This window comes from Colobus angolensis, unplaced genomic scaffold (assembly GCF_000951035.1).
Source record: "Colobus angolensis palliatus isolate OR3802 unplaced genomic scaffold, Cang.pa_1.0 Scaffold2, whole genome shotgun sequence".
Taxonomy (NCBI): domain Eukaryota; kingdom Metazoa; phylum Chordata; class Mammalia; order Primates; family Cercopithecidae; genus Colobus; species Colobus angolensis.
In genome coordinates this window covers 3,995,648-4,010,938 of record NW_012115154.1, presented here as the reverse complement: position 1 = coordinate 4,010,938, position 15,291 = coordinate 3,995,648, and the positions used below count along the sequence as shown (strand labels likewise).

At 39.4% G+C, this 15,291-nt stretch overlaps 2 protein-coding genes across 2 annotated transcripts in view; both read left to right on the top strand.

The window, feature by feature from the left end:
* Window positions 1-12,229, top strand: part of MTPN (myotrophin) — a 49,689-nt gene extending 37,460 nt beyond the window's left edge. Inside the window, exon 4 of the mRNA XM_011941261.1 lies at window positions 8,979-12,229. Coding sequence (XP_011796651.1) covers window positions 8,979-9,065 — 87 coding nt within the window. The 3' untranslated portion in view covers window positions 9,066-12,229. The remainder of the gene's footprint in view (window positions 1-8,978) is intronic.
* On the top strand, window positions 10,014-12,229 carry LUZP6 (leucine zipper protein 6). Its single transcript, XM_011941552.1, has 2 exons — window positions 10,014-10,073; window positions 11,534-12,229. The coding sequence occupies exons 1-2, from the start codon at window positions 10,014-10,016 to the stop codon at window positions 11,714-11,716; spliced, it is 243 nt and encodes an 80-aa protein (XP_011796942.1). The 3' UTR covers window positions 11,717-12,229.
* Window positions 12,230-15,291: the final 3,062 nt, after the last annotated feature.

Sequence of the window (15,291 nt, the reverse complement as noted above, 5' to 3'; positions counted from 1 at the left end):
TTAGCCGGGCTCAATCTTGGTTTCTTTCTTACTATGGTCACGTCAAGCTCTTGTCAGATGTTACTGTTGTTAGTGTGACCGTCTTCAGTAGGCCTTCTCTCCTTTCTGTTTTCTGTTTCTGATTTTATTTTGACTGAGAAAGTCTGTATTTGAAATACAGATTTCTGAGTGAGGATGCCAGCATGCTTCTATGGAATGATAAAGAGCTTAAACTCTGTAAAGCTGTTTCAATGGTTTTTTAAAGTTTTATATTCACGTCGTATCAGTTCAAATCAACATAAGGTTGCTGGAATCCTTACCTGATAAGTATGTCATAAAACCTTAAACTAGAAACATTGCAAATATTCCTTGAATTGCCTTTAATCCTCAACTGCAGTCTTAGTCCTTTCAGACATTCGTTTTGTATTTGATTCTAAACCGCTTTCTTTCCAAAGTGAATTGACCATTCAAAACCATGCTGGCTAAAGAAAATTTTCTGAAGTAATTGGTTATATTCCAAGGGGGAGGGTATGTGTGTTGTGTGTATGTAGATAGGTAAATCCGTATGCATACATAGAGATAACACACAGTTTGCCCTCCATAGCCATAGGCTTTGCATCCATGGATTCAACCACAGATCAAAAATAGATTCAGAAAAATAACTAATAGCACAGTAATTAAAAATAATATAAACTAAAAAGCAATACGGTGTAACAACTAGGTGAGCCTTGAACAGTGCAGGGGCTTAGGGTTGCCAATCCCTGCACAGTCAAAAATCCACATAGAATTTTTGACTCCCAAAGAACGAATAGCTTCCTGGTGACCAGAAGCATATGGATGACATAAACAGCACATATTTTTTGTATGTGTTATATACTGCATTGTTACAGTAAAGTAAGCTGGAGGAAAGACTATTAAGAAAGTCAATACAAAGACAAAATACATTTACTATTCATTAAATGGAAGTGGGTTACCATAAAGACCTTTTGTCTTTATCCTCATTTTCTTTGCTTCAGGTAGCTTGAGGAGGAGGAATTGGGGGTTGGTCTTGCTGTCTCAGAGGAGGAAGAGGTGGAAGGAGGGACAGGAGAGGCAGGCACACTCCGTGTAACTTTTATTGAAAAAAATCTACTTATAATTGGACCTGCACAGTTCAAACCCATGTTGTTCAAGGTTCAACTGTATTTATATAGCATTTACATTGTATTAGGTATTATAAGTAATCTATAGATAATTTAAAATATACAAGAGGATGTGTGTATGTTATATGCAAATCCTAAGCTATTTTGTATAAGGGATTTGGGTATCCAAGAGGGAGTCAGGAACCAATCTCCCTCACACACAGAGGGATGACTATATATATAGATGACTGTATTTATATTTGGTTCCAGAGAGAGAGAGAGAGATGTCTGTGTGTGTGTGTGTGTGTGTGTGTGTGTGTGTGTGTATCCAGTTAGCACTTGGATATGTATATGTGTGTGCGTGCATGTGCGCACTAATTTTCTGCCTGATTTTATAAATTTTGCATGGAAACAAAGCTGCTGGTTATTCTGTCATTTTATCAGTATAACTATAAGCAGCATCTTCAAAAACCTTGCCAAAAGCCTTTTGTCAATAGAACATCAGATAACCTCTGTAGGAGTTTGAGAGTTTCATCCTTAAAATGTTACTAGTCTAGTTCTCTTGGCCTATTTGTACATGCTAACAACTGATAATATACAGTGGAATTAGGCTATCTGCAGTAAGAAGTAGATAAAGGTGACAAGCAGGTAAAGATACGTTCTTGTTGTTTCATGTGGGTATATCTTATCTTTCCAGCTAGATTGTAAATTATTTATGCGTGGAGATAGCATGACTTGAAGTTTTTTTAAACATTCTCCATGTTTGAACTCACACTATCAAATAATACTTGATTATCTACAAGTGTGGCATTTGAAGATCAATAAATTACTTGCAATGTCTTAAAAACGTTTACTGCCTAGAATGACAAACAACCTGTCTGGGTCGCTTTAACTTGGCCATAGCAACCTTTTTCTCCTCCAGAAAACTTCAGAAAAATCAGCAGAATCATGCTCTAAATGTAGGCAAATGAACCTAGTTCTGATTGTAATCAGATGTCAGCAATAAAGGGACTTCTATGTTGAAATTACCTGAAAATAAGTATAAATAAGTATGTTATATGGTGTGCTAGTACACAGGCAGCCTATTCACAATGGAAATGCTTTGTTGATCTATTCACAGCAGTCTGTCTTTAAATCTGCCTGATTCAATACTATAATTATTTTATCAAGTTCTTTATCATATATTTTTAGTTTCCATTTGTATCTGTTTTTGTTTTGTTTTGTTTTGTTTTGTTTTGAGATGGAGTCTCGCTCTGTCACCCAGGCTGGAGTGCAGTGGCGCAATCTCGGCTCACTGCAACCTCCGCCTCCTGGGTTCAAGTGATTCTTCTGCCTCAGCCTCCCCAGTAGCTGAGATTACAGGTGCCTGCCACCATGCCTGGCTAATTTTTGTATTTTTTGTAGAGAAGGGGTTTCGCCATGTTGACCAGGCTGGTCTCGAACTCCTGACCTCAGGTGATCTGCCCACCTCAGCCTCCGAAAGTGTCAAGATTACAGGTGTGAGCCACTGTGCTCGGCCTGTATCATTTAATAAACATTTATTGATTACTTCTTATTGGGCCTGTGCAAGGCCTTGGGATTGCAAAGACTAATAAGCCTTGTTCCTGCCCTCAACATAGTCTGGTAAAGGGAGACAAATATGTAAAACAATCAGTGCATTGAAGCATTGTGGTTGCTGTGACAAGAGTTATATGCAATATGTAAAGACATGAAGAAGAGGGCAGTTGTGGTCTTAGGAAGTTAAGGGGGTAGTGTGTTATGAATAAGAATGTCATTACAGCTCCAGGTACCACAATTGTACTTTCATAAAGCAGTTGACATTTGAGCTGAACCTTAGAAACTTAGTGTCTAAGAGTCCAGTAGAGAATTGGGGCACCATCCCAAGCAGAAGCAACAACGAGAAAAGTCACAGGGACAAGAAAGAAACCATGACGTATTAAAGTGCAGCACGTTGTTTGGCATAGCCACACAGTCAGGTAGAAAGGATTTAGCAAGGCCTATGACTCAAGGGGTAGGTAGGGAACAGATTCTGCCTTCATGTGTCATGTCATTTATCTTTATTCTATTTCATGAGAATGCCATTAAGGGCTTTTAGGTATTATGAACAGTATGATCAGACTGGCATTTGAGAAAGAACACCCAAACATGTGGAGTCTGAATTACAGTTGTGTAATTTAAAAACAAAAAAGGCTGAGGACAGTGGCTCACGCCTGTAATCCCAGCACCTTGGGAGGCCGAGGCGGGTGGATCGCGAGGTCAGGAGATCGAGGCCAGCCTGGCTAACACAGTGAAACCCCATCTCTACTAAAAATACAAAAAAAAAAAATTAGCCAGGCGTGGGTGGTACAGGCTTGTAATCCCAGCTACTCAGGAGGCTGAGGCAGAAGAATTGCATGAACCCAGGAGGCGGAGGTTGCAGTGAGCCAAGATTGTGCCACTGCACTCCAGCCTGGGTGACAGAGCGAGACTCCATCTCAAAAATAAAAATAAAATAAAATAAATCATTGCATCAAAATGTTTATACCTGAACTAAAAAAGTGATGGTAGCAATGGAGAACCAAGGACAGATGGGAAATGTTAATAGTATGGTCTGAAGACTAAGTAAACAAGAACTGCATACTGTCCTCCACATCTTCTGGAAGATGGTAGTATTCTTCACCTTGTTAGAGAATATTGAAAAAGGAGCAAGGTTTATAGGAAAAGATTACAGATTCCTTTTGGGAGAGGTTGAATTCAAGGTAGTTATGGAACTTAAAATAGGTAAGTCTCAAAGCCAGTCCTCAGAATGAGGACCATAAAGGTTGGACATGGATGAGATGATTAGGAAGAGCATGTTGAGCAAGTTATGAAGAGTGTTAAAGACCTGAACCCTGTATAAAGGACAGCCAGAGAAAGTAAAGGGAGGCAGGGGAGAGTAGAAGGAGTTGGTGCAGGAGGGAGAGGCAGGCTAGGCAGGAGAATGTGGAGATAATACTGTCTTCAGAGTTAGGACAATAATGAGTTGGGAATAAGACTATCATCACTGTTCAGATACCATATATATTGACTAGACTTGGCATTTAGAGGATGTTAGTGACTTATTTCAAAGTGTTTTCAGAGCAGTGTAGGTCAGGTTGCAAATTGTCTGCCATGTCTGATTTTTCTTTTTGCTTTAGAAAGAAAACCCCAGGTTGTAGTTGTCCACATGGCAGCCTAAGTAGTCCTTGTGTCTCAGCTTTCCTTGCAGTTTTCATTATGGCTGTGTGTCTCACTTTTAGGCTAATAGGGATATGCACAAATGATGTGTGTCACTTCCAAATCATTACAAAATATGAAGCCACTTGCTGTGGACTTTTCTCCTTATCTAGAAGGCTAAAAGCAGATGTAGGATGAGCCAGCTCCAGCCATATGGATGAGGAGTGTACCCATGGAAGATCAACAGAATGGAAGGAACTTAGGTCCTTAGATGACCTTAAAGGACAGAGCCACCCGCCAACGTCTGTGTGCTTAGCACTAAGACTGTTTTATGAGCAAGAAATAAATTAGTTCAATTCATTGTGTTTTAGGTTCTCTCTGTGGTAGCAGTTTACCTTAAGAGTAACAAATTGGTTCATGAATTAGTCTGTTCTCACACTGCTATAAAGAACTACCCGAGACTGGGTAATTTATGAAGAGAAGAGGTTTAATTCACTCACAGTTCCTCAGGCTGTACAGGAGGCGTGGCTGGGGAGGCCTCAGGAAACTTACAATCCTGGCAGAAGGCAAAGGGGAAGCAGTGGTATCTTCTCATGCTGGCAGGAGACAGTGTGAAGGGGGAGGTGCTACACACTTTTAAGCAACCAGATCTCATGAGAACTCTATCACAGGACAGCACTAGGAGGGTGGGGGGTGGTGCCAAACCATTAGCACCCGTGACCCAGTCACCTCCCACCAGGCCCCACCTCCAACATTGGGAATTGCAGTTAGACTTGAGATTTGGGTGGGGACACAGAGCCAAATCATTTTAATTCGTAAGTTTGTGGGACTGGGGAAGACTCAGGCTGCTACTGTAAGTGTTACCTTCTGATTCTGCCACTTGTGAGGATTGCACAGGTTGCAGTATTGGAACAACAGAGAGAAAATGACTAGTCATATTAGTCTGCTAGGTGCCACCATGAGCAGCGTTTACCTAGAAATAATTTGAACGTCACTTATTTTAACTATAAGAATTGATAAAAACACAGTTTTTACATACCAGAATATTAAAGTTAATCTTGACAAAATAGAAAAGCTGGCAAATTAGGAGGTGAAGGGAGTGATGGGAAGGTTGAGAAAGTATCTTATAAAATTACTTTATGAGAATTGATGGAACAAGAAATACAGGTTTAAATAAATATCACATTTATAAAGAACAAAATATTTTAAGTATAAGAAATTGCGAGGGTCTAGGGAAGGGTGGTAGTGATGAGCTAAAGGCTTACCTATGTAGCAGGAAGTCAAAAGATAAAATCTAAAGTTATAGCTCAAATATCAGCATGAGTATATTATTTAAAGTTATGCAAATAACTAAAAACAATTTAAAAATGGTTTCTTCAAGGAAGCGATAGGGCCAAATATACTTAAATTCTTCAGTTACTGCATCAAGTACCAAAAAAAGTTGTTTTAATATTCTTACCTATATTGACAAAACTGGTTCATCTTTTTTAGAGCAACTGGTTTTACTTTATTAAATTCATTATTTTATTTTATTTTATTTTATTTTATTTATGTTATGTTATGTTATGTTATGTTATGTTATGTTATGTTATGTTTTATGTTATGTTATGTTATGTTATGTTATGTTAGACTGAGTCTTGCTTTGTTGCCCAGGCTGGAGTGCAGCGTCTTGATCTCATCTGTGCTTACTGCACCCTCCGCCTCCTGGGTTCAAGTGATTTTCATGCCTTAGCCTACGGAGTAGCTACGATTACAGGCGTGTGCCACCACATGAGGCTAATTTTTGTGTTTTTAGTAGAGATGGGGTTTTGCCATGTTGGCTAGGCTGGTCTGGAACTCCTGGCCTCAGGTGATCCACCTGCATAGGCCTCCCAAAGTGCTGGGATTACAGCTGTGAGCCACTACGCCTGGCCTTAAATTTATTCTTAAGTATTTTATCCTTTTTGATGCTACTACAAATGGAATTTTTAAATTACATTTTTGAATTGTGAACCTTTTATCGTTATGAAATGTCCTCTTTGTCTCTAGTAATTTTTTTTATCTTAAGGCTTCTTTTGTCTGATATAAATATAGTCACTCTACTTAAAATTACTCAATCATTTTTTAAACAAGTATATATGTATACATATTTAGAACAGAAGAGTAGTAGGAAAGACTAAGATGTTAACATTACTTGTATCTAACCTATAGAATTATGAGTTTTCTAAGTTTGCATAATTAGGAAAAAGGTGACATGCACATTTTAAAAATATTTTATCTAAATACTTCTGGTTGCAAATAGCAGAGATAAGTCAACAAGCAGAAAAGGAGTTTTTGAAAAGCTACTGGCCTGGTTGCAGAATCAACAGGAAAAGCTGGGAACCAGGCTGAGAAGAGACTGAGCTGTGGCAACTGCAGGGCTCTGGGTAGCAGGAACTTCTCAGCTGGTTCATCGAAGGGGATGCCCTAGAAATGAGCTCTGACTTCTTATATTCCCTCTTTTGATCTCTTCAGTCAAGATTCAAAATCTAGGAGAGAGTATTCCGCTTGAGTTAAATAAATCTTTGAAATTTGGTGAGGAAAATAAGCATCTCCGTTTTATAATCCCAGGACTGTAGAGGACACTGGGAATGGGTAAGGGGAACAGAAATACACTTACAATGAACATGATCTAGTATCTGGTAGCACAACAGGGCTACAGTAAATTGTCAACTGTTATTAACAACTTATTGTTTACGATTGTTAACAATTTACTGTGTATTTTAAAATAAGTAAAAGAGCGGAATTAGAATGTTCTAACACAAAGACGTGATAAGGGCCCTGATTTGATCATTACACATTGTATGACTGTATCACAACATCACATACCCCATCAATATGTAGAACTGTTCTGTACCCATGATAATTAAAAATTAAAATTAAAAAACAATAGGGGACAAATGATTCCCCGAGATGAAATTAGGGTGCTGCCATCAAATGGAGGGAAATAAACTCCGGTAGCTAAAAAGCAATAGAAGTTCACTATAATATGTAACTGTTAGTGCAGAATTACAGTTTATAATGCTAGTCATAAAAACAGCCATCAAAATGAATAAGAAATAACTTTTTGGAATACAGTTATCCCAGTTGTCCCTTAACCCTTGTGGCGGGACTCACAGCATTGAAGTTCTCACGCACTGACGTCTCTCCCACTTGACCCTGAATTCCATGTCTTCCATGAAGCAGTTAAATTGATTCAGAAATGAAGAAATAGAGACTTTTATAATAATACTGAGGAGGACTTTGTGATCATTTAACACTTCCTAGAATGTCATCTTCTCCCTGGTTTACTAACCAATTAGCCTGTACTCCTCGTCAAGACTCAGCTCAGGCCTTTTACCTCATCTCGGAAGACTTTCTCCCTTAAAACGCCCTCCTGCCACGTCCTGTTCTGATTATGGGCCACTCATCCCTGTTACTGTTCTCGTCTCACGGTGTTGTGTTGGTTGAGTCGTCTGACTCTCATACCATCCAGACTGGCAGACTCTTGTCTTATTTTTCTTTGATTCTCCAGTCCTTTACACAGGATGTGCACATTAAACATTCAGTAAATATTTGTTGAGTGAATGGGTGGATTTGCCAAAGAAAAGGGTAAGGCATCCCATGTAGAGCCCGCATGGATAAAGGCGTGACACACGGCAGGAACTGGTGGGAAATTCTGTAGGATTAGAGCATGGAGAGGTTAACTGGAGAAGAAACTGGTAAAGTGGACCAGTGTTAGCCTCTAAAGGACCATATATGCCAAGTTTAAACAATTCTGTAGGCGTCAGGAACAAGCAGAAGAATGCGTGAGATTTGGCAAGGGGAGTGGGTCAGGACTCCAGAGATTATGTGGTGAATAAATACTGGCTGGAGCTAAAGCTGGTGAAGAGAACCCTCAGATGGTAGGATGTTGTCTCTGGAAGTTAAGAATCAGACCTGGTTTGGGAGCAGATTAACCTACCGTGTACCTCGGCACTTTTCCAGGTGCTGGGTGCTGGGAGTACAGTGGTGAATTACTGCCCCCATGGAGCTTTCATCCAGAAAGGGCAGACAGATAAAACAACATACAGGCACAAAAGGGCACATACACCCTCTCAAAACCAGAATGCCGTGTTGCAGATAAAATGTTCCAAGGCAGCACTCTCCAGGTTAAGCGTTCAGAGCGGTCTGGTATCTGCACTGAATATTTCCCTACAATATCGCAGGGAACCGTCTTACAGTCCGCCTCTCAGGCATTTACTGCGAAGTGTTTATAAGTAAAATGACCAATACTGTATATGTTCTTGATGTAGAGTGCATTAAGTATTATATACAAAAAGTGTTTCAAATAAGAAAAAAGAATTTGTCACAGAAATACTTTAGCAAAGTGATTTACTTTTTCCCCGTTTCATACTGTGCATAGGGATATTATTTTTAAAGCCTAATTAGATAAATATATGATAGTATAAATAAAAGCCAGTGATTGCCTGGGTTAATTTTGTAGCTTACAATTCTTAGTGCCTGAAAAATAATGGGGCGTTTTTACAACATTAATCCATAACATTGCCAGCTTTTTTGTTTTTCTGCAGTAGAATAGTCTCCACTAGTAAAGAATTTTTAATTCTTGATGTAAACATTAACCTGTGCCGTGCAATCTAGTCTTACATTCTCTTCCCCCAGTTGTGGGCTCATTGAATGATAAGGACCCTTTCCTCTCTTTTCCAGGGTGCTGATAAAACTGTGAAAGGCCCAGATGGACTGACCGCCTTTGAAGCCACTGACAACCAGGCAATCAAAGCTCTTCTCCAGTGATGGATGGATGGACTGATAACTTGGGAAGAATAACTCTCCTGTGGCCTCACACTGCTGCCTGTCTGTCTGTCACTCTCTATCTGCCAGCTTCTTCAGCTAAATACTTTCAGAGGGGTGAGGGGAGAGAGAAATTCATAACAAATCAGACTACCGGGAAAAAAAAAAAAGTGTTTTGGAGGAGGGGCAAAAAGAACCATGATCAGGCTTTTACTGGGATTCCTGATCAAGTAAGCCTCTTCCCTTTCTAATACACGTTATACCCAAGGGAGAGCAAAGACAAAATACACCAGTATCATTTGACCTTTTCAGCTCCCTAGCTAATTTATTAATTGATTGTGTTGAAGGTCTGATTCTACAAAGGCCAACTCGACATATTTGGTAGCCCTAACTGTGTAAACAGTAGTGGCTGCTGTGATGTAAACTTAGGGTGCTGAGATAAGCAATTAGCTCCAGCCTTCTGCCTTAAGAATGCATTCTACTGGGGATTTCCTGGCATAGTTAAGAGCGCTGCCTGTAAGGTTGGTGACCAAATCTTTCCTCAGTGACTTTAAGCTTTATGTGAAAGCTTAGTTAAGGTGAGGAGGGGCACACTCCTAAATTGCTGGATGACTGAACTTTGGATTTTCTCTCCCCTTTCACATGGATTTCATGTCTCTTTAGATAGAACTGACTAGTTTTATTTATAAAATCTTAAGTTTTGGAAGTCTAAAGGAGAAACCATTCCAGTATGCGTATTTTTTTCTCCTCTAGATTCATACATTTATATAGCATTGAAACACTTTCAAACTCCTGCTGGTAGTAAAAGGGGATTTAAAAATAGAATCATAGCCATAAGCCTGTTAGTATCATATAAAGAGAGAACAGTTATCTTAGTACCTATGGATTTTCTTTATTTGCTGTTTGAATGGACCTCGGTTATGTATGGAGAATTAAGGAACATTCTTTGGAATGCCTCTCTCAGACCCATCTTGGATGCTGATTACTTATTGCACCAAAGCTATCACTGGGGTGAGATTTACTGCTTGGACAAATTTAGCCCCATCCCTTCAAAAATATACTTGTAACCAGGTTTCCCAGAGTTGTTGATAGGCTTCTGCTGAACATATGCCAACCCACCTGCATAATATATTTTTGTTGCTTTTATAAATCATGCATCGCGTAAAGTGTGACAACTCCAAAATGTATTCTCTGTTCTTAGAATACAGTGCCCCAAAATGGTGTTCTTATGACTTGCAGAAAATATTTACACATATTTCCAAATATTTATTTCATGAGCAGTACAGCTAATTAAAATATATAAGCTTAAATTTTGTATCTTGCATTTAAAATGTTAAGATTCCTTTGACTTGCCATCCATATAACATTACTAAAAATATTAAGAGTTTTTTCTTAGCCAAGTCATGCAATAATTGAATGTACCTCAAATTTTTAGAGAGGGGAGGGTGGGTTAGGGACTGATACTCAGATTGTGGGTAATAATTGAATTGATTTTTAAAGGCAACATAGCATTCTACAGCAGGGTTAAACTATTACCAAGAACAGTCACCCTGGTTAATAACAAGTTTTACTGATCAGTTGCTGATTGGGCGTGTGGGCGTGTGGGTGTGTGTGGGTGTGAGTGTGTGTGTGTATCTTTCCCCATGAGCCCTTTTTTTAATCCTGTGGCTTTTTCACTTAAAACTAGCCTAACCCTGTAATTTTCCTATATCCAAGAAAACAATCACAAAGTAATGGTTTAAATACTTTGTTGTATTTGGCGAATTTTGCTGTCTTAATGCAACCTGTTAAGAGTTGGGTTAAAAATCAGTAATCAGTACTTTATTACATCACTGAACTAAAATATGGAGACATCCTCATTGAAAATGGAGGGCACTCTATCAGTCTATAACTATCAACGTAGTGCAACAGGGTGTTTTGATACCTTTGTTTTCACCTCTTGACATAATGCTATTTAAAGGCTTGAATTTTTTCCCTTTACATAATTTTCACCTTTGCTTTCAAAGTGTTTTGTTGTAGTTGGCTATTGCAGAGAGTGCATTGTCCTATCATTCCTAAACCTGGTCTGCTTTCTACATTCATGGTATGGAAACCATGTAATTCTTTGTACAGTTTATCCTGATGTTCCTTGTAATGCAGTAGAGGCTATTTCGCCTTCCCTCTTCTTTCTCAACCTTTTTGTAAACCCCATAATTATGAAGCTATTGCTTGAGAAAGTAACATATAAACATAGAATAGAATAGACTGACCAAGATGGTTCACAGTTTCTTTTTTTAACTAGGTTATTTATAATGTATTTCTGAACCACTTGGCAGACAAATTCACAACACTTAATGTTCATATTTTGAGTAAAGGAAGCTAAAACCATGTCTGCTTTCTGGTACTACATGCATTAGCAAAAGGTTAGGTAAGTTTTTTTCTCCACTGAAGTAATACTTAACATCTCAGAAAAAATCTTGCATGTTCTGTAGTTTTGTATTAAATCAGTCATTTCATATGCACTATATCAAGTACAAACAGGTAGTTTACCTGTTTATAGTAGTGTACTAACAAAGTCTCCCTTGCAGCTTCAGACTGGTATCTATAGGCTTATCGTTCAAATACAGCACTTGAATATCCCAAGTAGTTCTTCTACGCATAGCTCACCTTTCTAAACCCAGTTAAGCATGGAAGAGAGGTAGTAGGTAGGTGCAGTGTGTGGAAGCTGCAGACAAGTAGGCCTTTTATTCATTGATTTCTTTTCCCAAGTACTGGATTTTAAATCTATATGTATCTATTTGATTTTTTTTTCTAATATTTCAGTTGAGCTGCTGTTTTCTTCCATGCAATATTGTATACTCAATTGTGTATAGAAGAAGCTGGTGAGAGTGCCCTCCTACATAAATAAGCAATTGCAGTGTTTTGCATGCAAAATATAAAAAATTTAAATTGTCCTGATTCTATTTTGTAAATGGAGAAACAATCATATCTTTCTAAGCAGTAATGGAGGAAGACTAGTGCTTTGTGCATTTTGATATATTTGAGTTCATTTTTTCCACAATGTCATACTTTTGACACAATTGGGTTTCTCATAAGTATCCTAGTTCATGTACATCCGAATGCTAAATAATACTGTGTTTAAGTTTTGTGTTGCAAGAACAAATGGAATAAACTTGAATTGTGCTACAGCTAGTGTGTCAGCAGCATTTTTCTCATTTACTATCAATTTCATTTTGTAGTCACCTCTAAAACTATACCAGAAGCTTGATTGACTCAAACATTCAGTTAATCTAAATTAATATATCCCACTTCTAGGAAAAAAAAGGAATGGAGGGAAAATAAAACATAAAGATTTAATTGAAGTAAACCTTACCAGTCTTTGAAAGGATTTGCTTTTGTGTCAGTCTCCTGACATTAATTGTTTTACCGTAACTTCAGTAATGCTCCTGGTTGATGGGGAACAAGGTATAGCCAACACATCCCAGAGCGTCAGGATCTTCAGAGGGGTTGAAGAAAATGAAGTCATGGTTAAACCTCTTTGATCCTTTCATTGCTCACATTTCTTGGAGATCTGCATTTCCCAAACTCAGCTACAAGCACCTTTTTAGAGTGTAATTTTCAGGATGATTACTTTGAACCTTATAACTGAACAAAATTAAATACAAAATTAGTTTGATTGTGTTGTAATCTTGTCAACACCAGAAGACTATTCTGCAGTTTACTTTTAATGATAGAAAAAAATATGTGCAGATACTAAGTTACAGCAAAAGCTATGTTTTAGAACTTTCACGTTGTTGACTAAAGTATAAATGGGGACCATGTGCGGCTTTAGGGGGAAGTGTTTACAGAAAATGTTTGAAGTTCTCATTTTAAGAATTGGAATCTAGGACCGGTGCAGTGGCTCACGCCTGTAATCCCAGCACTTTGGGAGGCTGAGGCAAGGAACATCACTTGAGCCCAGGAGTTTGAGACCAGCCTGGGCAACAGAGGGAGACTGAGTCTCTGCAAAAAATTAAAAAACAATTAGCTGGGTATGGTGGCAAGTGCCTGTAGACCCAGCTACTTGGGAGGCTGAGGTGGGAGGATTGCTTGAGCTTGGGAGGTTTGAAGCTACAGTGAGTGAGCTGTGATTGCACCACTGCACTCTGGTCTAGGCAACAAAGTGAGACCCAGTCTCAAAAAGAAAAAAGAATTGGGCTCTATAAAGAAAGTTTAAATCTGGTTAAATACGTTTTAAAGGGAACAGAGTCCCCTTATATAATGATTGAAGAACAGACCCGCATATATGGATGGAAGGCACACATCTGGTAGAAAGAAAGAGCTTAGAGGAGAATTAGTTTGCGATTAGAGAATAGCTGTCATAGAACTTCCATGCAGCACAGTATACCAGACCACCACGAGATTATTTTTTTTCCTCTTTCTGTAACATCATTGATTCTCAAAATGTGGTCTCTACACCAACAGCATCGCCATAACCTGGAAACTTAATAAAAATGCAAACTTTTGGACCCTAGCCAAGACCTACTGACTCAAACTCGGGCTGGACCCAACAGCCTGTGTTGTAACAAGCCCTCTAGGTGATTCTGATGCATGCTGAAGTTTGAGGGCCATTGAATAAGACCATAAGAGCAAGAAATAGTCAAATAGCCGATATATAGATGCCATCAGAAATGACTTCCTAAAGAGAAAGTAAATGGAAGCCTTTAACACGTGAAATGTAGCAAAACTGGCCAAGTGTTGAAGCTCCAGACACCCAGGACAATCTTTAAAAATGAATTTCAAAGGTATACTCCGGCCAAAAGAAGTCAGGGGAAAATGGAACAATGGTTCCAAAGATGTAACACTGGTGAAAATGACCCTCAGTTATTCTTAGGGGATTTTCCCTCTTATGTCCCCAAAGTTGGATTCCTGAGACTCAAGCCTTACCTTTACCTTACCTTTCCTTGAATTCCGAAATAAAGTGGAGAGTGGAAGCCGGGCACAGTGGCTCATTCCTGTAATCCCAGCACTTTGGGAGGCCAAGGTGGGCAGATCACTTGAGCTCAGGAGTTTGAGACCAGTCTGGCCAACATGGGAAACCCCCATCTCTACTAATATAAAAATTAGCTGGGCGTGATGGCACATACCTGTAGTCACAGCTACTTGGGAGGCTGAGGCACAAGAATCGCTTGAACCCAGGAGGCAGAGGTTGCAGTGAGCCGAGATCACACCACTGCACTCCAGTCTGAGCGACAGAATGAAACTCTGTCTCAGAAAAAAAAAAAAAATGTGGAGGGTTGGGAGAGACATGCAAAGATTTCTTGGGACCTATGACATGAACTGCGTTCTCATGCTTTTTACATGCAGGTCATTGTGGACTGGCAGGCAGAGCCACTCTGAGGAGGCTGAAGGCTGTTTTCTTAGCCCAATGCCCTGTTTACCATCACAGTGTGCTGTGCAGATGGATTCCCCGCTGCAGTGGGTGTGCCACTGGCTTGGGAACAGCAGCCTTGGGGCCAGGTGCCCTGGAGTGGTGTGTCCCAATTTCTCTACACAGTGGAATGGCTTTTGCCCTCCGTTTTTCTTTTTGGGTGGCCACTCATCCTATCCAACTAAATAGGTCCCGTATCAGGTCAATGATCTTCTCCAGATATCGGCCGTGGGATATTTTTCTCCAAGGCTTTTACTTCTTAAAATATGATTGCTGATTGAGAAGAGAATTTAACAGCAGCTTTAATAGCACCTGGCCCGCGGTAGACGTTTCACTGTGTTTGTTCTGAATGATGATGTAAATGATGACTGAATGATGACATTCTACAGTAAAATGTGAAAACAGCTTTGATTCAGTAAATCCTGCCCTAGAAAAGACTATTAGAAGAGCCACGAAGCTACCTGTGTCCATGGACCCAAATATTGACCATGGAGCCTCATAAGTACTACTGATAATGATTGCAAACCCAAATCAATGAAATGAAGACATATACCACAGAGTCACCACAATTCACTGAGGAAATGCTGACCATGGGGTCAAGTGCAGGTCTCTGTGAACCATCGTGACACATACTCGGGCACAGCTAAACGTGACGAAGCAAAACAAAGCATTGTCTGGCCACTCTAGCAACTTCTATGATTCAGCCGCTGCAGCAGCAAGGATGGTCTTATTTCCACTGTTTTGATAGAACAGTGGATCACATGTCTGGCAACACTCATGGTAACAGCATCTTGTCACACAAAGGAAAATAATACATAGACAATTCCTAGCCACCAGATG